The 22,780-nt window shown below is 36.4% G+C and overlaps 1 protein-coding gene across 1 annotated transcript in view; it reads right to left on the bottom strand.

The window, feature by feature from the left end:
• Positions 1-17,175, bottom strand: part of LOC107702416 (actin-binding LIM protein 1-like) — a 65,972-nt gene extending 48,797 nt beyond the window's left edge. Inside the window, exon 1 of the mRNA XM_016504739.1 lies at positions 16,808-17,175. Coding sequence (XP_016360225.1) covers positions 16,808-17,054 — 247 coding nt within the window. The 5' untranslated portion in view covers positions 17,055-17,175. The remainder of the gene's footprint in view (positions 1-16,807) is intronic.
• Between the last annotated feature and the right edge of the window lie 5,605 nt (positions 17,176-22,780).

The raw sequence follows: 22,780 nt of genomic DNA, 5'->3' as shown, positions 1-22,780 counted from the left end.
ATAGTATTATATCATTAATTAGCTTCAAACCCACAACAATATATTTAACAGCCGACATTAAGAAGTGTATAAACAATTGGTCTGTAGCTAACTAAAAGATAATAAATCTACTACAACCTATACTGTATAGCTGTACTACATAATTTGAATAACTAGTAATTTTATCATGACATTGAAATTGCAGGCCAGTTATGGTTTCTGACCACATTCAATAAATGTGTAAAAGCTAATGTTGACAAAATTCTGTCTCACACAGATCATGGTAACACTTTACAATGAGGTCCCATTTGGTTATGTTAGTTAATCCATTAACTAACTGTAAGAAATTAACTCATTTGTAATGGAATTAATTATTATTATTTCATTCAGGTTTTGAGAGGACTCGGATCTGAAGATTCGAAGTCAACCTGATTAGAACTGATTCCAAATTTGATAATTTACACCTTATCTACCGTTCGTCCAGCGAGACGTTAGCATCCGTGTATATTAACAGTTTTAATATCTGTATTCTCCCTGGCCACGGGTTAATACATGTTTTGATAAGTTATAAGCTACGAGCTAGGTAACAAGGATCTTTGGCAAGGTTTGACTTTAAAATTATACGACACCAGACAATGATTCTTTATAAATGAAAACAAAATTTATTGGCTATTCTAAATTACATTGACCTAAGCTAAGACATACACATACACACACACATACATACAGTCTCTGAAGAATGAAAATGATGTTAACGGAGTTCTGAGGAAAGCCCAAAGTTTTAGCAAGATATTCGCTACAGTTCTCTTACTTGTGACTTGAGAAAATCACAAAGCAGAGGTTTGTCTTATGTTTACTGCTTAAATTAGCTCGGCACCAGTAAAACTCTTTGCGAAGATTTGGTTGATACTTTTATAAAGTTTCCTACTGCGAGTATTGTACATACTTCTCACTTCTCCTTCATACCAAAGTTGCTCACATAAAATAACCTTCCATTCAAGCTCAAATAACAGGTATTTTGTATACACAATAATCGTAATAGCTAAAAGGACAAGTTATAATGCAAAGATTAAGATATCATGGTTTCAATAACACATCAAACAGAAAGCATATTATTTGGGAGTATATTGCTCCGATACTTTAAATTATTTTAAATGATTGTCTTATGAATTGTCTTTGTCTGTGACAGGAGAAACGCACGCTTTTCTGGAAAGTAGTAAAAGGATGCGTCCCCTTTTGGAATGCAGGGGGAAAAGGGGAGGTGTCCTGAGGTCATGCCCATGTCAAGCGAGTGTGGATCTGCCATCCTTCTGCTGGACAGGGAGCTCTAAAATTGTCTCTTTTGTTGACGGGATTATCAATTTATGTGTTAAACGGTCATGAGGTCCGGGCGAGTCTGTCGCTGGAACATTTCCAGATACCATGTCTTTGTTCTGTTGTTTATTAGCTGGTTTATTTATGCTGAAGCCGGTCACGAAACACACTGACATTCTGTTGCTTAAACGAGTCTAGATGGGGGGGGGGCTAGTTATTGCTGTCCTAATGCTTGTCGACCCTGGAGGTGGTTTGGTAAATCACTCTCTCCTGGTGTTTCTTGTACAGATAAGCAGAGCTGGACAGGAACTCATTTGAGACAATTGGCGCATGGCTGACCGTGATTCAGCTTTACGGCTCTCAGATGGCTGAGAAGAGATGTTAGTTTCCAGATGGAATGCGGAGATTCCCTCGTTCATTTGTGTGATGTTCGCAAATGCCTTACATAACATTAGCAATGAGCAATACATTTGTGACAGTGCTATTTTATCTTAGTTAATAAAAAGACATCTGTTCAATTTTAGCTCAGGTCCATTAAATAATGTTAAAAGATACCACTTTTGATTTTAACTAATGCATTAGTAAATATTGAAATGAACACTAATTAAATTAAATGCTTAAATAATTAAATAAATAAATTAAATGAATTTTAAATTAAAATACGGAGACATTTCTCAGAATATCTTTTGTGTGTGTGTGTGTATTTCACCAAAGGACAAAACTGAGGGTGAGAAAATGAAGACAGGATTTTCTTTTTAAAGGGGTCATATGATGCTTTTTTAAAGATCATTAATGCGCAAAACTCCGCATTTGAACAGTCAATAGCAAATACTTAAACTAGTAACAAAACATACTTACAGTCGCTGATTCAGAAGCGCCAGATTGTCATAGCAAAGTCAGAATTACCTCCTCTCCTAGGTTCATGAAACGGTCGTCCATAAAATGCATTGCTGTTCTGTTGTAAGTGATCTTAAAGATTCCTAAATGCATCTACTTTCGGAAGGCCAAATAAAGTGCTTTTGCTTTCGCCTAGAAACACACAGTGTCTCTCTGACATGGCTGCTTCAACACTAACTGCGGTTACTGAAACCACGCCTTCTTTCTTTGCGTGCACATTTGGGCGCATTATGCAAATATTCCCACATAGTGACCTAGATATGTGGGGGCATGTTAGAGTCTTTGGTTTTGAGACTTAAGTCTTTGCAACTTCAGGGATCTTATCTATTCACGAACAGCTTGTAACACTCCAAAGAGAAAGGAAAACTTGAAATCGCATCATATGACCCCTTTAACAATTTGAGAATCACTAAGAGTAGGCCTATTATAATTTAACCATTAGTTAAAATGCAAGTTTTTAAATGGTTTGTAATGTCCAACTACTTGCTGGCAAGGCAAATGGCACGGTTATATAAAACTGAAACTTAATTGTTTTTATAATTGGCTGCACTGTTCCTGCATTTAAGCACTGTTGCTATTTCCATAGCAATAAATATGCATGTAGATGCAAAACTAATAAACACAAGCCTGAACCTCAACTAGCCTTCATTACATAATGCTTGTAACTGGCTAGAAAGTGTTTCAATGGGCCAATGTCCGCACTTTGGGTGTTATCACACAGTGTGTGGGTGTAAGAGGAGTGTTAGTAGGTAAGGTTGTTTTTTGGAGTGATCAGAAGGACAAGCTGACTGCCACGCAGTGGTTATCACAGTCACACGGAGAGGTACTCACACTCGCTGACGCTGACACGAGTCATGTTGTTTACATATCTGTACTGCTCTTCACAAGTGTCATTTAGAGTCGGTACAGTTGCATAACGAAGGTCATGAGTCTTTTGTGCTTTGCCATTTACTAACTTCTGACATGTTAGCCTATGGACACAACAGCATAAAGAATAATTCACCCAAAATAATTGGGCGCACTATTCCTTTAAAACATAAACACCACTATAAACAGACATTAAAACTCAAGTACACTCTTCAGTTGTTTGTAATCTTGATAATTACATGCCCTGAAGGAGAGCAGACGTTCCACAGACAGAAATAATGGATGAGCTGTGTGCTGAGGCTCACAATACTTCAATCATTTTCTCTCGGTATCAGTGTTTGCGTGCTGTGTTTCACTTAAGGCTTTACTATGCCAGATTTGTTCAAGATCAGGCCAAGACAGTGTCCACTCAAAGCTGCTGTTCTAATCCTGGCGGCACTCAAAAGCTAAAGTTAATTCAAACGAAAAGAGCTCTGAACCTTTCAGAGTGGCTTCTCATTAGCGTGACTAGGAATCTTTCCTCTTACTCTCACTATCCTTCCTCCTTTTGACATTTACTGCTACTCTTGAAATCACAGGAACATGTACTCTCCGTCTCTCTCACTTCAGAATGACACTTCACTTTATATCTCCTGTTCTACTGGAGATTTAATGCATGCCTCTCTAATCTAATCGTTGGCCACTTAAACGGCTTGTGCAAGATTAACATAAAGAATCTCCCTCCCACCATCACTCGCTGCTCCTTATCAGGCCATGTGCTTAATATTGCCACCCAAAAGAGTCTCCACTATGTAATCTGCTCTGGGGGCCTGTTCAAATACTGCATGTCTCCTAATCATATATTGCATGGCATTTTTTTCCAAGAGGGTCTGGCTGCAGCTGGCGCTTGCACTCTCAGAAGCCTATATGTCTTGTTGTTGACTCAAAGTATATACAGAACAGCAACAGAACAGCAATTATGAACTTGCATTTTGAAATGCATTAGTGATTTTAAAAGGATCAACTCCGTACAGACAAGCAGATGAGCCCAGAACACAATGCATTAAATTGCACCTTAAAACTGTTCTGTAGCCACGGATTTGTGGGTCTTGTCTTTTTCTTGCAGGACCCTGTAGGTTACAGTACTAATTTAGTTGTAATCATTAAATCACCACCACAGCTTCTTGTCTCCATTGGCAACATGCATGATTTGTGTCGATTGCAAGTGACGTCGCAGGTGTCGGAGAGTGCAAGTGGTGATTGCAAGTGACTTCGTAATTTAGTTTCTTTTGTCTTGTCTTCACCACCTGGCTAATGTTGTAAAATGTTGAGAGATTCAAACAAAAAGTAATCAATAAATAGAACAAAATAAAAAATAAAAAAGACTGCAAGTGACGTCGCTAGCGGAAGTGCAAGTGTCTGAGAGTGCAAGCCTGAGAATGCACGTCTGAGAGTGCAAGTGCCAGCTGCAGCCAGACCCTTCTCTTTTTTTCCCCCGTCACTTATGCCTCATGACTTTAATTAAACTCCTATTAAATTAATTGAAACCCTGTTTTCAATAGCTAATACTAAATTTTTTACATTTATACATATAATTTTTTTTAATTATTTGAATGATTTTTTTAGAATAAGTACACATTTTTTTTTAAATGTCAAAAGATTTAAGCCTTGTGAACCTTAAGGCTCCCAGCTCATTTTAAATTCGACATAACAGAAAGTTGTGATCTATTCACTGAGTGAGTCTGATTCAAACCGTTAAATTCAAACCGCCACGCAATCTAAAGCCATGGTCATGCTAGAATTTGAGTGCGTCAAATTTCTACAGACAATATGAAGTCACACATTGTGATGTCTTTTTGAAAAAAAAACATAGTTCCACATAAAATGCATCCAGAATGTAAACATATGCAATCTACTCCCCATTACTGCAATGCTGTAATCCTGCAGACCTAAAGTTTGTGTACTTTTAATTCAGATAAAGTTCATGCTGTGATGTATCAGTCTTCTGTTGGTCATGCATCATCATGTGACAGAAATTTAAAGGTTCATTAGACTTGAACTCTGAATGCAGCATAATTCACATGAGCTTGCGTTTTCTGTCTCCCACATTTGCACGCATATGAATGAGAGTCGATGGAACTAAAAGTGTAGTTTGACTGGCCCATAAATCACTAGCATACTTGTGTTAAAAACAATCAGAGTCACTTGATCAAGGCTAGCACTGTTGGTCATTGCGCAATAAATTATAGAAGCCCGTTTCTACCACGGAATTAAAAAAAAGGAAACCCTCACGATTTTACCTCACAATTCAAAATTTGTTTCTTGCAATTTCGAGTTTATATCTCTGAATTCTCACTACTTTTTTCAGAATTCTGAGTTTACATCTCGCAATTCAAATTTTTTTGCAGAATTTTGAGTTTACATCTTGCAATTAATTTTTTTTCGCAGAATTCGGAATTTAAATCTCACAATTCTATTTTTCCTTCGAAAATAAGCTTTCATAAAAAGACACCACCACACTCGAACAATGCAAATGATGAAAGTACATTTGAATTTTTAATGCACATAAAAATGGCCCTCATTTTAATCGCAGTATGGAAGCTCTTATATGCAGTACAAAGTAAAGAAATGGACAGCGTCAATTATTTTTTCTCTGCTGAAGTTGTCATGGATGACAGGAACTTCCCCTTTTTCTGGACGAGGTGGTGAGCGAGCCACTAATCAGTAACGATAAGATTCTGGCAGGATTTTGTGCTCAAGAATGCTCCTACCAGCCCTTGAAACTGAAGCACAGGATTTTGTCTCAAACTAGCCCCCTCAGCCCGAGACAGCTGTTGCTATAGCAACCAGCTCTACCAGGACGGCAACAGCATGATACCGGGAGCTCGTACGGTGGAACCCCAGAGTGAAGCTGCAATGTCGACAGACAACGGCAAGCTACGAATGAACTGTTTCGTGTTTTTCAATCACACAGATGGGCTAAACTAGGAGAGTTTCCTGACATATGCTGTAACTAATACAACAGCTCACACTGTAGCTATATTAGGCAGACACACAAAAGGCAGATTTGGACACTGCTACAGTATGTATCTCTGCATTCAGCCAAAGGCAGAGTATGCTACCTCTACTCTGTCACGCTTGACGCAGATGTGAGGGAATGTGGGCAGGTGGTGAAGAACAGCACAGCTAAACACTGAGGCTTCCTGAAACACAAACACTATGAGCCTCATTCATGAAACATGTGCAAGACATATTTATATGTAAATTGCCTATAAAAGATTCTGAAATTGTTGCATGAAAATAATGGTTTTATGAACAATAGACAGAAATGTGATTGCCTAGTTTTTCATGGATAAGATCTGCAGTATAATTTAAGAACATGGTAAATGGTATGAACAAAATCTTATATCACCCTCATGGCATGCTACATGAAAAGGAAAAATGATATTAATTTTGAGATTTGTTAAAGATTACATTTAACCATTATTATTAAATTAATAGTGTTTTTTAAAGATTGACCACAAAAGTAATCTGAATGTAAAAATAGGCAATTAGCATGCACAAATAAATTTCCAATAAAAAATCAAATAAAATAATTAATAGTGTGATATGTTATTACAATGTTATTTATTGCTGTGATGGCAAAGCTTAATTTTCAGCATCATTACTCCAGTCTTCAGTGTCACATGATCCTTCAGAAATCATTCTAATATGCTGATTTGGCGCTCAAGAAATATTTCATATTATTATATTGAAAACAGTTATGATGTATTTTTTTATGTTTCATGATAAGTATAAGTTCAAGAACATAAGTTCTAAAGAATAGCATTTATTAAAAGTAGACATTTTTCTACCAATATAAAACGTTTGATCAATTTAATGTGTCATTGCTGGATAAAAGTATTAATTTCTTTTTTTTTATCAATCATACTAACCCTAAACTTTTGACTGGTAGTGTATATTCAATAAACAACTTCAGAATATGTAACACTTGAGTTTAAAAATACTAAAAACTGTAAAACTAATATAAAACATGGTACTAAATCTAAATTCTGATGCACGGAACATAAACTGAATTCTATATTAATACAGTTGGTACAAATACATCTGCCACAGTATAACAAAACCTCAGACGGTATATTCTGTCATAGCACCCAGCTAGCTCTACCGCTGCACAAAAACAAATGAAAACGCTGACCTGTGGTGATTTAATGGATGATATCTGTCCATTAACACACACAGATACACATGAACACATTTAAAAAGCTTATGATGGTGTTAAGTAGAGTTTAACACTAAATTATTGCAGGCTGTGTAACTGGAGAGGGTTATTCAATCCTGAGGCAAAAGTGTCTTTTGAGTTGAACTGGCGTTCTGACTCAGAATGAGTATGTGTATTTGTGTGAACAGAGTGAGTCAATGTTTTACTCCTCACCACTGCCTCCAGCAGCCATTTTCAAACTACACATACAATACATTCCTCCTCAACTCAGACCATGAAGGTCTAAACATCTTTTTGTCTGAGAGATTGTTTCATCTCTGCTAATTTTAGCAGAGTTTAACCTTACAACAACCCCTGTACTAATCTCAGAATTAGCTCACCTCTCAACTCAATACTTGACCCCTACTAACCTTTTGCGCTCTGGCCAAGTACAAACGACCGGTCAATCCACACGTGTCAGGGCTGGATGCTAAAGAGAGCTTGTTTTAGACACAGACGTGGACCGATTGCTGTCTTTTGCCCACAGGTAATACATTCAGGGTGAAATATTCATTTCTCGTAATCATTTTGTATTGGATTGATATTATATTTGTATTGTGATGAGCATCTGGCTCCCCTCACAAACAGGGTCTGTGGCCAAGAGGAGGAGCGAGAAAACGGAACAGTGTTGGCAGCACCTGATATATATCGTCTCTCTTGACCGCTGCCATAAATTCAGTTGACATATTTGTCTTCACTGTTACTTTTTATCAATTTAATGCATCCTAGCTGCATAAAAGCTTTAATTTATTTTTAAAAATACCTCAAACTTTTGAAAGAGTGCATGTCTTAGAAAGTGTTTCTTGCTATTCATGAAAAGTAGATGCAACTTCAAGGTAGAACATGATTACATGATTACACATACCGATTGTATCATTGTATTGATTTTCATCTTTCATCTGCTACTGCTACTATCATACTCTTTGAACAACTTCATCTACTGAACAAGAACTGAACTGTACAAGACTACATACACTATGTCAAAAACCAACTCCGTAAAAATAATTCTTAATAAAAGTGAAATAAATACAGCAGAACACTGCACCAGTGCTCTCTAGTGCAATATTATCAGTATAATTTATCATATTTTGGCTGTGGAAACCTTTCGCTGATGAAGATCGATATATATAGCCTAATATAAAATCTCATAGTTTTAGTCAGCAATGTGTCATATACTGGGGCTTTGGGATATTGTAGCGGGAATCAATCCCAGTAGATTGAATTTACATATTTTACCTGAAATAAATTCAGCAAAATGGAGTCTACAGTAGACTTATACATTTATATGTGATTCAACATCACTGAATTCGTAGATAGTGACAGTCTTTTTATTGCTGATTTTATTAAAAAAACATGCTAAAATCTGACCCCATAAGACCATTTGCTGTCTGTCTGATTTTAGAGATAACTATTGGGTCTCAGGGTAAAGTATTATTATTATTAAAGCATTAAGTTAAATATCCTTTGGCATGCACACAAATACATAAAGCTTACTCACCAACCGAGCAAAGGACACATACCACTGTGATAAGTAAATGTGATAAGCATATCTGTACCACAGCCTATGAGGCTGATGTAACGTTCCCTCAGGTGAAATAGCCAAGGGTTAATGACATGGACACACATATGTACACTTATTAGTCTCTGTATCTGACGTCTTGATATCTGCTTTGAATGTGGCTGACAGATTTCTATAATTCCCTTTAAAGAGTGCACAGTCATTCTGATCTTTCCCTGACATTAAAAGGCCAATAAAATACATATCAAGCCAGCTAAGAAAGTAATGTTGGGCCACACTAACACAAAACGACTGACGTTTTGGTCAGATGTTAGCTGTGCTATATTTTCTGTATTAATATCATGATGAGGCTAAAATTTAAATCAGAGGGCTTTTACACGGAATATATCTGCTGCATAACAAAGAAAATAAAGTAATTTATTGGTGACTGTTCAGTATTTTCTTTAATAATGAATAAAATTATAGAAAATAACTTGATTGTCCTAAATTATACTTTTGTATGAGGAGGTAGATCACATTTACATCCATTTGGTAATTTATTGACATGTAATGACACTCAAACCCCAAACTGTAGCTATAAACGGCTTAATCCTCTGAAATATTTACTCAATAAAAAGTGTTTGTTTGTCACTGCAGTTAACATACATCAAGCCCAAGTATATATTTTTTTCAATCAATGGTACTCTAGAATTTTATATTGCTTCTTAAAAGCCTGTTTTGTCAAAGTTTAGGTTGATAAATAGGCTTAAAGATTTCCAACATATTTCTGCTGAGATCAGTGTGCTATGTGGGCAAAAAATAGGCTCAATAACACTGAAACTCTATGTAGCAGACAAACAGTTTATGCATACAATGTGAATACTAGGCCTATAACCCTTTCATATGGGTAGTGAAATAAATATGTGCAGTTAAAACAGTCCTTAGAGACAATGTCTTTGGCACATTATTATTATCCTAAAATATCCTGTCCTAAAATATAGGGCTACAAAACTGGTATATCCATTCTTCTGATACAGAACAATAAATTTTTAGATCAGCAGTCTCATTTACAATCATGTGAAGCTCTCTGTGACCATTTATGGAAAGGTTATCAGAGTTATGTGCCTTTGACGTGAGTCCAACGTGAGCATTCCCATTTAACCACTGATAGTACAGAGAGTATTCAAGCAAACGTTGAGTGGAGTTTGGATGTGTGTGTGAGTGTGTGTGAATGTGATTTCACTGCTAAGCTAGGCTCAGACACTACCCAGCTGCATGCATGGAGGAAATGGACAATCTGTAAATCTGGCACAGTGGGTAATGAGATTGCACTAATATATGGTTTATATTTATTATTATAGATTTCTAAACAATATATTTTAAATAATATGAATTTATCATTTAAATATTGTAGAAATGTCTATTATGCTTTTGTTTGTGTATTAGCTTGTGGCAGCTAACCTGTATGTTAATGCACTGAATAATTGTTTAAAGAAACTCCATGCATGTATTAATGAACATATTATGTGCCATATACATAAAGCACTGACATACACATGTTTGTGTGTAAATACAGGTGTGTGAGGTGGGTTTGCAGTGTGTGTTGTGCTGTGATTCACACGGGGTACGGCCTCAGCAACAGACCAGTCATCGCCCAGTTGCCATGGCTACAGTGATAGGCTAAATGCATTATTGAGTTCATTCTGTCTTAGTCTCTCTCTCTTCTCATGTCTCTTTCCCTTGCTCCCCCTCCCTCATCCTGCGCAGACCACTATTAGCTTTTACTAAAGCATGATCTACTTTTCAAAACACACGCACATCGCTGCTACAAAACATCCTTCGCCTCCGTCTCTGAGTCGTGACAAGGGCTTTCTTCGGGAAACAACCCTTTTTCCGGAGAAATCCCAAACAGGAACGCATTGTGCACTGCCTGCATTCAGTTAATAATTCAATAGCCTGCTAAATTCCTACATAGTATTACACAACATCTCTGCTAGAAACTGTGCCATCAGAAGCTCCTTTTGTTGAATAACAGTCAGTTTTTTGTCCTATTTGGGGTGTTTTTCACTGTATTGTTTTAACCAGGCGGTGTGGTCCTGAGGCCTGAGTAAACATGATAATGAAGCGTTTAAGATTCACCAGATGTTCCTGCTATAATGCGGCTTCCCTCATCAAATAACATGAAACTTCTGAAGTTACTGCCACTTAATATTCGCAAAGAACTCCCAGCATAAAAGTCCTGCACAGACAGTTATGCACATTCACACACAACCAATAGACATAGCAATCACTGTATTATTTAGACTAGAATGTGTACCAGACCACACAAACGGTGATATATAAACAGAAAAGTCTATAAAATGGTCTTCTGGATAATAATAAACACACATTATATTTGTATAGCACAATGTGCAGCCCACATGCTAAGAAGCGATTTAGTGGTAAAGTAATCATCTTTAAGGCCAACCCAAGACAAACACACACACAGACTACAATTCATAATTAGCATTACATTAACTGCAAGCTTCAGAATCGCAAACAAATACAAAAACACAAGCTTTCTCATATTCACACCTCTATGTGGTCGACCAACATGAGCTTTTTAACGTCTAATGCCAACACAGGTATCTAGAGAGCAAGGAGCAATATGAGAGCAATCATATCCAACATAATACCAATACAATTAACAAAACGTAATGGTAGCAAACAATGCATTATGACTATTTTACACAATATATAGCCTACTAGAAATAGAAAATGCACACAATTTATTGTTTTACACTTAAAATACACAATATATACTCAAAATTAATTGTAAAATATATTTGATTTTTAAGTGTTTACATTATAAAAAAGTGCACTATTACAGTTGTTTTACTATTACAAAATATACTCAAAATTATTTAAAACATGCACTATTTTACACAAAATATATGCTTAAAAATAATAATTAAAAAATGACAGCAGAAATGCACACTATCCACTGAGTTTCACTTGATTTACACGTTATTAAAAAATAAACAAATGTGCACACTATCCATTGACAAAAGTGTCGGTAGATTTCCAAACGAACGTTAGTGAAATATTACTTTCTGTTGAGAAATCTATCAAGCAGAGTTATCAACAATCTCAGAATAGCTTAATGACTACCAATTAATCGCCCTGTCCAATAAATCAGTTAATCACTAGTACCACTATGTTCCCTTCTGTAGTATCTCATTCATTTTTATACACCGCAATCCTTCTAAAGAAGCAAACTGTCCTTCCTACACGCACGCAAATCTCCCACATGCTGGCCTGGTTTTCTCCCTCTGCATGAGCTCTCTCTCCTGGTCCCCACCCAGTGCTGTGAAATGCCATGCTACCTTTCTCCTTCACCATGACCATTGGCTCCTCAGTGTCTGCTGGGGCTCTGATGTGGAGGATCAGAGGGAGAGAGCTGCTTCCTCCTGCCTGCTTTCTTCCCCCACTGGATCCAAACGTGAGGAGACGACGGAAGAGAGAGCGAGAGAGAGCGAGAGAGAGCAAGGCAACGGCAAGATGACAGCAGAGGAACGGATTGAAAGAGCTCGCACTCTCAAACTAAGCAGCCGCTCAGCAACTGCTGGCTTGGTCTTCGTTTCTCGAGCAGCCCCCCCTCTCCTCATACACACGCATACCGTGTGTGTGTGCTTGTGGACTCTGCCCTGGCTCTTCTGAAATAACCAGGTTGCAGCTGCCGTGTGTGACAAATGCAGATTCCACAGCCGTAATCCCTCCCAGTTCGAGACACCACCTTAAATTCTTCAAACAGAGATGGAGGGGACGGGCACATGTGACTCAGTTTAATATACTGCACATTTCTATTCTTTCCTATTCTCTCTCTCTCACACACATACATATTGTCTCCTTCCCATTGTTCATCACATGCTCTGATTAGCTGTGTTTATTTCAGTGAAGTGCTGACTGCTGCTTTTACAACTCAAACCTGTTTGATGCAGATGAATTTGCTGGAATATAACTCACTTTCATTGACCCACGTATACTGTATGTGTAAGGTAAAACAGGAAAACTGTGATATGCTATCGCTGGCCTTTGAGGGATCCGCTAGTCTCTCTCCGGACTATCCACGTGTCATGGCTGTAGATTATAGGATTACTAGGCCGACAATTGAATTGAGGAGTTTATTGAGAGGCGTTATTAATATTCACAACGGTGCAGTGGCGTCACTAGGGGTATAGCGTGTACTGAGAGAATGGGGCTGCTCTGACGAATTACCCAGAAGTCTTGGTACTTGCAGAAAAGAGGTGGTACGTGTATACACTTTTTTTTTAGCTCCGTATTTTGTGTGAGACTGAGACATACTGTTCTAAAGTTTGGGGTCAGTAAGATTTTTTTAAATGTTTTTGAAAGTCTTATATGCTTGCCAATGCTGCATTTATTTGATCAAAATCAGTATAAACAGTAATGCTGTGAGATTATTAGTATGATTTATTAAACAACTGTTTTCTATTTTAATATACAGTACTTTAAAGGGGTCATAGCATGCTACATGCACTTTTACAAGTTGTTTGAACTGAAATGTGTGAGAGCGGCTCGGAAGAGAGGGGCGGGGTCAGCAGAGCTCATTAACATTTAAAGGAAAATGCTACAAAACGGCTTGCTCTGAAAAGAGCTGTTTTTTTCAGGGTAAAAAAGGTGTTTTTTACACTACCATTGAGAAATTTTAACCAAACTGTTACAGACTTTTCATGAAGACCCTGAAGAATCATATCAACTTGTGGAAAATGGGCATACGATGACCCCTTTAAGATTTATTCTTGTGATGGCAAAGCTGAATTTTTAGCAGCTATTATGTCAGAATTCAGTGTCACGTGATTATTCAGAAATTATTAAAATATGCTGATATTGCTGTTTAAGAAATATTTATTTTTATTATCAAAGTAAAAATGGTTGGGTTGCTAAATATTTTTTATGGAAACTGATCAATTTTTTCCGGATTCTTTAAAAAGCACAAAGTTCAAAAGCACAGAATCTCTTTTAATCAGTTTATTGTGTACTTGCTTAGTAAATGTATTTATTTGTTCATTTATTTAAATCTTACTGACCCTTATTGACCCTGAAACATTTGAATGGTAGTGTATCCCATTGCATTTAAATGTATAGATGTTTCTTCAACTACAGGCACTTTTACATCAAAACCAACTTTTTTTTTTTTACTAAAATCTTTTTGAGATGTAAAAGTCATATTAAAACACATTTTTTTTAAATACTACTTTTGAAAATCTTGCTATACTGTACTGTATATAGATTTGATTTTATTCTGGTCCCAAATCAGACTTTTCTTTAAAAAAAAAAAAAAAACTTCATTAAAATGTTCTAATTATAATAATCTAAACAATCTGTTAAAATAAACTATGTAAAGTGTGGCTGTCCCTCAGCCATGATTTCCATCACAACCAACAATCTTGCCTCTAATAAAGTTTCAAAAGTTAGTGTACTTGTTTACTAAGGAGACAACTGTAAAGATCAGCTGAAATATGATGTGTACTGTGTGACGAAAACAATTACAAAGATTAACATCACTTGTAAATCAAAGAGTCATTTAAAAAAGCCTTAATTTAGCCAAATTATACAAAAAATATATTGAAAATATTATTTAATTTTATGTATTCAGGAGATACAATGCTAGCTATGAAATTAGCTCATGCACAACTCATTATACTCCATTATATAAAATGTAATTTCCACACAATACATAAATTGAGATGTGTTGGAAATTACATTTGTTGGTTAGAAAAATTATGGTTCAGATAAACATGCAATAACACTGTTAAAGACAAACCAGCCAACAGGGCCAAAAGTGTCCATAGCCTAGGAAACAGCACATGGGTTGATATGGTTAAAGGAGATTAACGGAATTTTAAAGAAGGGAGGATGTGTGTGTGTGTGTGTGTGTGTGTGTGTGTGAGAGAGAGAGAGAGACAGAGGGTGTCAGCATGAGAAGGCCACAGACAGCAGGTGTTGGATAAATAGAGGAACTTAAAGTCTATTATATCATTAGAAAGAAGAAAACAGCTGAATATTTTGTCAACAAGCAAGAGCAAAGAGAAGGAACTGAGCCAAAGCAACAAGAACACAGCTAGACCACTGTTATTACTCTCCATTTATATGTACAACACCACAAAATGCTACTATGACTACTTTATGAATGCTTTAATGCTTGTTTCAGAATAACTAACATAATTTTCTTATATCTCTGACATTCTAAAACACAAGACAGCGAATAGAAACGAATAATAGTTATTGAACTATATTGATGTTCTGAGGGGGTTTCGTGTGTTTCTATGTGATTGCTAACATGTTCTAGGAAGGTTGCTAGGATGTTTCAGTTGGTTCCTTACTGGCCAAAAAAAAAGTGATTTTCATCTCAAGTGATTTTTCCCAACCATTTTGTCCAAAAAACACAAACCCACACCCTTACAGTGTCTGCAGTACAGTACTGCTATGGAAAAGCAGCACATGTTGAACAGAGGAATAACACTATGACACCTTTTGGCTTCAGGGTATCTCTGACTTCCACTTCCTGAAGGGCTACACAGCGGGGATCCAGACTTGACTTGGCTATAAATGATTGATTGGTTGAGTGGAGCCATAATTACTGTATGCACTGTATGTTTCCCTTCTATGAGCTGGCACTCTCTGAGCACAAGTGCCAAACATTAACAGTCAGGCTTATGCATCCATGCACGTCTACGCAGATAAGGAACCTCTTTCCAATCTCTCATTTCATCAGTTCTCAAAATATATACAAAATATACAGCAGATATTTCCATACATAAAGCAGCATAACATCCAGTAAGACCACACATGTCATCTGCATCTGGAAATCACTGAATTATGCAAGCTTACAATGAACATACTAATGAGAATGGATTTATATACGTTCTAGAAAATAACTGTTGCAAAAACAAAAGCAGAGTTTAGTTTTAACAAAAGTATTGTGGATTAGATTACACACAAATAGAAATATGTGTAGCCTACTACTAAGACACAAGTTATGTCCTAAGACTGTATAAATAAATGTGTCAGTATGTTACTCTGGGATGCAATGACAAATCCGCTGAAAACTACAGTACATTATGAAACTTTTACAATACCAGTATATGGCATTTTAAGGGGTATAAGGATGAGTGATTGTAAAAAAAAGAGACCTCTGCAGACTAATGGGAAGATTTGTCAGGAATGTGTCCACATTTCAGCCATAATCCTGCCAGTGGGATAGTGCTATGATCCAGCTCAGACTTTAGATTAGCCTCAAATCCCACTGCCTTATAAACACAAATACCAGCATCTCTGTTTATCTCCTCAATTATTTTGTAATACGTTACATTTTTGGCCCGGTGCTTTCCCAAATTGTTGTGCCCCTCTATCACTTGGTCTCTATGACTTGTAACTGCTGCTCTGCTAAAATCTAAAATATCCCTTCAATAAAAATGTTTTTGGCTCATTTTAGAAATTACTCAAAATATTTGTACTAATTTCACTGGGGGAAAATTTTTTAAGAATTTCATAATTGTTTCTAAATATCTAAACATTTTTAAAACAAATAATTTTACTAAAAATAAAATGTACATACTAAAATTAATTTGTACTAATTACAAAATAATTAAATGAAATAATAATAAAATAAAATAAAGTAAAATATTACAAAGTATTGTAGTTTATGCCTAAGAAACAGTGGGGTTAACAAGAAAAAAACATTAATACAATTATTTTTCTGTACTGTTGCTCTCTTAAAAATACTATTTTATTCTAAATAAAATAGAATTTAATTTAATTCTAAAATTATAACTACTTAAATTATTTTTTTATTTTATTTTAGCTTTAACAATTTTTCTTATATAAAAAAAATATTCTACACAACTGTACAATAACACAGGCAGTAACATAATGGAAATATTTTCTATGATAGCAAATAAGTGTCTACTAGCATGAGTCTATCATCTCTCCTACTCTCTATCCTCCCTTACCGGGTCCCATGTCAGGAGGTGCCATTTTCTCCAGGATGACATACTCATTAGGGTTCACGAAAGGCAGCTGCTCCATCATGGACTGTTTGGGAATGAGGTAGAGCACCTCAGCCACATTCCCATCTTCGATAATGGACATTCTCCGAACTGAGTTCTTGCGCTTCACCCGGTCCAGCACCACAGAGTCGTCGCTGCGGCTGGAGCCGCACAGTTTGCCAAAGCTGTTAAGATTGGGTAAGTTGGGCATGGCGAGACCCTCTAACCACTAGAGGAAATACCATACAAGACAAACATAAAAATCACCCGGTCACACAATAGTGAGTTGTGTTACAGCTCAACCTCAGGTACTAGATTAAACGTCCAGATCGCAGGGGTTTATTTGTGTTGTTGGTGAAGCAGCGCTGAGCCCCTGCTGTGAGCTCCTTCCTGGTTTACTTAAGCAGATTACGGTCCGATGTATTTTTAGTGACTAACTTCAGTGGAATGGAAAAAGAGCACCTGCATGGCACAGTCATGGAAGTCATGACTTTATGATCTGATACAATCCGGATGAAAGTTGCAATATCAAAAACAGATGCATCCCGGCCTAATGCTCTGTGATTGGATGCATCTTCTAGAAGATTATAAAGTTTTACATTGAATGGTATTGCAGCTGTATATTGCAGTTTAAATCGTATTTAAATCAAATCATGTGACTGGCTTTCACTGAGTCTTTCTTGTAATACAACACAAGGCATCAATGTCCTTGTAATGGACATACTAGGAAATAAAACATACAATAATGCATCGGCTTGATTAAATTGACATTTCTGATTAAAATAAAGATCCTCTCTAACCAAAAGCGCTTCTATCCGAGTTTGTAAACCCATGCCAAACAAGCATCCGCATTTAAACTGGCACGTCACCAAAGCTGCTCTAGGGGACCTTGTCTGTGGTACTTTTAGAATCATAAACCCTGATTCCGTGTCCCATACGTACCGAGACGCTAATATCACTCACATACACGTTTATGTGTACAGCAATTACTTTGCAAGGACATAAAAGGGTATCTCCACAGTCACTATCAGAGATATGATAGCTGTTATATAAAAATGTAAATTTTCATTGAGCAGAAAGTGTGCGATACTTGTTTGTTCGATACACTAATTTTATGACAATAAAACAGCAATGCACTGCCGCTGACTGAGTCATTCATATAAAGAGTCATTCATATTCACACGAACAGCGACTGTTTTTTCAAGCACATGATTATGTTTATGTCATAGACACTAAATTGATCATAGAAGTACTACACTAAAAGTTTAACAGTCATATACGGACAGTTTCACAGTGCACTATTCCTGCATCCAAATAGGTTATTTTTTGGATAATAAAAAAAGAAAAAAGAAAGCTGACACACCACATGGAGAGACAGTTCACCCCAAAATGAATATTATGTCATCATTTACTCACCCTCAAGTTGTTCCAAACTTTCTTAACACAAAACAAGGTTTTGGAAGAACTGTTTTTATTCATACAATGAAAGTAATGGGGTCCAAAACAACACTGGACCCCAATGACTTTTACAGAGCTCCTAATGAGACGTGGTGATGAAATATGAGATGGGAGGAAAAAAATCTATTTAAAAACTTTTGCATTTGCTTGTAGATTATTGTGTTAGTATCTTGAAGGGCACTTCAAGAAACAGTTGTTTGGTCCCCTACACCCTTCAACTCTTCGAAGCTCTCACTCCAGAGGGTAAACCCTTTGAAGGGATTAGGGCATAGGGATGAGCCCTTCCAAATGGAACGCATGGGTTGTCTTGCTGTGGAGGTGAATGGTGATGAACAAAAGACCACCTGTGCTATCTGTGCCTCGAATTTACAGCTAATTATCCAAAAGACAAAAAGTTAATTTGTCTTGCTAACATCCATGACTCATGAGAGAGCTACCATGTAAATTAGCTAAAGTTTAGCTAAGGCAATAGGAAGTCTAGTAGGTTAGACCAGTGCGCGTTCTTTCACTGCATGATTCAGTTTATTAAAATGCATTTAGAACGATCACAAAATTCAAGATATGGAGGCAGAAATGTATATATTTATAACAATGTTGACTGTTTTTACTCTATTTTGCCAACAAATATAATTCCAATTTGCGTCTCTGAGCAACATGACGCTGTTTCATTCCTGAATGAATCAACCGTTTAAATGATTCGGTTAATTCGCAATGACTCACTTATTAACAGTGACTTGCTGCCACCTACTGGCGGTTTTAATTTCACATTTAAAGTTTCTTTTCATTTTTTTAAAATAATTTAAAAAAATCAGTATTCAACATTTTATGTTTAAAATATCAAAACAGTATTAATGCATTTGTAACTGCAGGTTAAATACATTAATGTCCTGCATTAAACAGTGTGTAAATGCATCTAAATGCCACTTCAGATGCAGCTAATAAAGGTAAAAATGCCCATACAAGGTAAACATCAATTTAAACTTATTGGAAAAGATTCATTTCTATCTTTGCTGTGAACTGATCACCACACAGAATATGCTGAATATCAAAAACTTTAGGAGTCAGCTGTCCACGGTAGTCCTTAAACAATAACACACTCAGCAAAATATCATCTAATTATCGTTATCCCAGACAATATTGAGATATATTTTTGTCAATATCGCACACCCTTCATATATTTAACGTTTTGTTTAGAAAAAATTAAAATAAATATGAGAAGTGCCCTTTTTTCCACTTGAGCCCCTGCCCCTCAAAATGTCTGTGCACGTCCCTGCATGTAAGATATGCTGCTCCTGCATGAACAGGAATACGTAAATTCTGTAGCAGACCTAGACAGGTGGAACTGGGGGAGGTGGAGGGTTTTAAAAGAACTCTGACGGCACACTGCTGGACCAGCTTACAGTGAACACTGAACCAGAATATTTTAATGATGAGCCAGCAATCTCATTGGCTACTAGGGATGTAACGATTAACTGCGAGCCGGTTGAAAATCGATTTATCGTGAATCGAATCGAATCGTGAAATCAAAATCGCGAATCGAATCGAATCGTGAGTTGAGTGAATCGTTACATCCCTAATGGCTACAGATCCAGCAGAGGCCAATTATCTCATGCAATGTATAATCGATGTGACTGACAGCAGATTGCATGCAAAGGACCTATCAGCCTGTGCCATCTAGTGTTTCATGACTGAACTAGATATATGATTCTCACACTAGGATGATTTCACAGCAGTTACATAAATCATCAATCTGGATGAAAAGTAACATTACTCTGACTGCTAATCGTAGACACAGAGGAAACACAACCAGACATCCTGAGTGTTATAATGTATTTGGTCCTCATGTGATACGTTCCTTCATTCCCATTTCTGTGACAGCTCATTTTTCACTTAGGGGTTTTCATCTAAATCTCCTCACCTGTGTGTGTCTTTGTGCATTAAGATAATGCCTATGACATTACAGATGCATACAGCTCACCAGTGCCTTATATGATCCAGGTGGAGGTTATGTGAGCAAGGAGACAATATAATATAAAATGACTGTTAATGACAGAGTACAACAAAGTGCCCAGACCACCTATGTCTCCATTCAGAGGGGCTTATGGGGGAGTCGCGTATGCATAATCACCACTTTAGCCTCAGGGAGATGACTATAGTATACCTACTGTGGGACAAAAAGCATTTGTCAGCTGTGCTAGAGCACACTTACATAGACGCATGAGCACAGAAACGATCTGCAAAGTGTGTGTTGGGGCACTCTAAAAGTGCAGTGTGTAATTTCTTCGAGACTAGCAGCAATGAGCAATGATTATCTCACAGAAAGTTCTGCGGCAGATGTAGAAATGTCTATATATATATATATATATATATATAGTCATCAAGCATACTGACAACAGTCAGGTAGGAAAAGTAGATAAAAGTATTCTGGATTCTCTGATGGTATATGAAGCCACTGCTGCACACATATAGGCCTATCATGTTCAGTCACTCTTGTGTGATGTAAAATGCACATCTTTGTCCACCTTATGTCCTATTACACATATGTTCTGATTCAGGCAAGGTCAACACAATCAAGCAGCTAATCTGCACAGAGAAGCGCTCAGGGGCTTGTCCACACACTTGGAAGCTGAATCTCTTTAATAATGCTACCGGGCCTTCCATCCATCTTGGCATTCTTACACTTGACCAGTCGAGTTGCTGAGGAAAGGATATCCATGTGTTATCCATGGACTGTCAAAGCTAATGATGGGACATAGTACTGGATCCACTCCGGCTCCCTTTGGATGAAGGTTATTAAGCCAACCATGCATGGTTTAATAACCTTCCTCCAAAACATCAAACAATACTCCCTTTCATCGCCATCCAGGCCCACGTCTTATTGCATAACATTTCTCCATGTGGCGTATAGAATTTCTCATGGCAAGAGTGAATCACTTCATAGATGAATGCAGGCAATGTAAGGAGCGTCATGACGAGGAACGCTGACATTATTCCCCTACCATATTAATGAATTTCCATACTTTGTGGTGTTTACATTGCACGGCCATTAAAATAGTCATATATGGTGATACACTTGTGTATCTAATGATTTTGATGACTATACTTGAGTCTCAAAATGGAGAGAGACTGAAATCTTGATGCATTGTGAATGGTTGTTATATAATGTCAGCGTTCCTCGTCATGACGCTCCTTACATTGCCTAAGTGTTTATTTTTAAATTGTAACATTTTTAGATTTAGGTTGCATTAGTCAATGTGTTACTAAGGGTAATAAATAGAAACATTTACTAATTTAGTAAAAAAAAAAAAATTGTAAAAACATTCAAATAGTACTAGGGTAAGATAAATCCCTACGTGTGGTAAGAATGTAAAAGAATAATTAATATAAAGTTCTTAATTAGCCATTCTATTTAAATTTGTGTTTTGAATAACCAACAACTGACAAAGCAGAATCCCAGAAAAAGAGATTAATCTGAAATATAATTTTCATTATCAATCATTTTATCATTTATTAATATAATTTTAACAATCAAAGAATAAGAAAAATAAAAAAAGAAATTATTGGTGTACATTTTACAAAAAAAAAACTTTTTCATGTTTAAATAAATGTTGCTTGTAATTTTTTTTGTAATTATTTGTGAAATGTACTAGCAATTTCTGAATAATTGTTTCTGAATAAAGTAAATCCTACAGCATTTTTTCCCAGTATTTTTATTGAACTTCAAAATAAAAACAATATTTTGTATTTAACAAAAACATCAATATGTCTACAAATACAAATCTCATAGACAAATAGACACATAATACTTTAATATATAAATTAATAAAATGTCACAGATCACAATTTTCCAGAGACACAAAATAAATACAATTGATCTCAAAAATGTTTTGACTGACTAAAATATTGATATTCAGACAAAATGACAAAATTAAGAAGAACATAGCCATTCATTAAATGTGTTGAGATGAAATGTTGTGCCATCTATGATCTAGAGAAACAATAAGGTGGGAATCTAACCTTATACTATATGCAAGTCATTGTAGGGTGTTTTGTATTATATTAAACAGGGGATTCCTGCTCTATTTCTATATCCACCAAGGGGTCCTTAGTGTAAAAATGGCTGAAGACCCAGGTCAGTATTGAAAATGTATACAAACTAATAGCAAGTGAAATTTTGTTAAGTGTTGCTCCCCCTAGCTGCACTTCTGAAAAGTGCAAGAAAATAACTTGTTACACACAAAACCCAGGGCCAAAAATACAGCAAATCTAATCCAATCAAACACAGTCCACTGCACACCATGGCAATTACCAGCTCAAGGTCCACTTCACAGTATGAAATATAAGCATGCACATCATAAAAATGGCATACACGTGCTAACAGTGCAGTTCTCATAAGATAAACACAATGTTGGAAGTGTCATAAACAACATTTAGATGCCAATAATAAACAGCTTGTCTTCTCATAATTTGACACCTTCT

The sequence above is a fragment of the Sinocyclocheilus anshuiensis genome, unplaced genomic scaffold, assembly GCF_001515605.1.
Source record: "Sinocyclocheilus anshuiensis isolate Anshui unplaced genomic scaffold, SAMN03320099.WGS_v1.1 scaffold190, whole genome shotgun sequence".
NCBI lineage: Eukaryota > Metazoa > Chordata > Actinopteri > Cypriniformes > Cyprinidae > Sinocyclocheilus > Sinocyclocheilus anshuiensis.
Note: the sequence above shows the minus strand (reverse complement) of the source record. Positions and strands in the feature narration are given on the sequence as shown.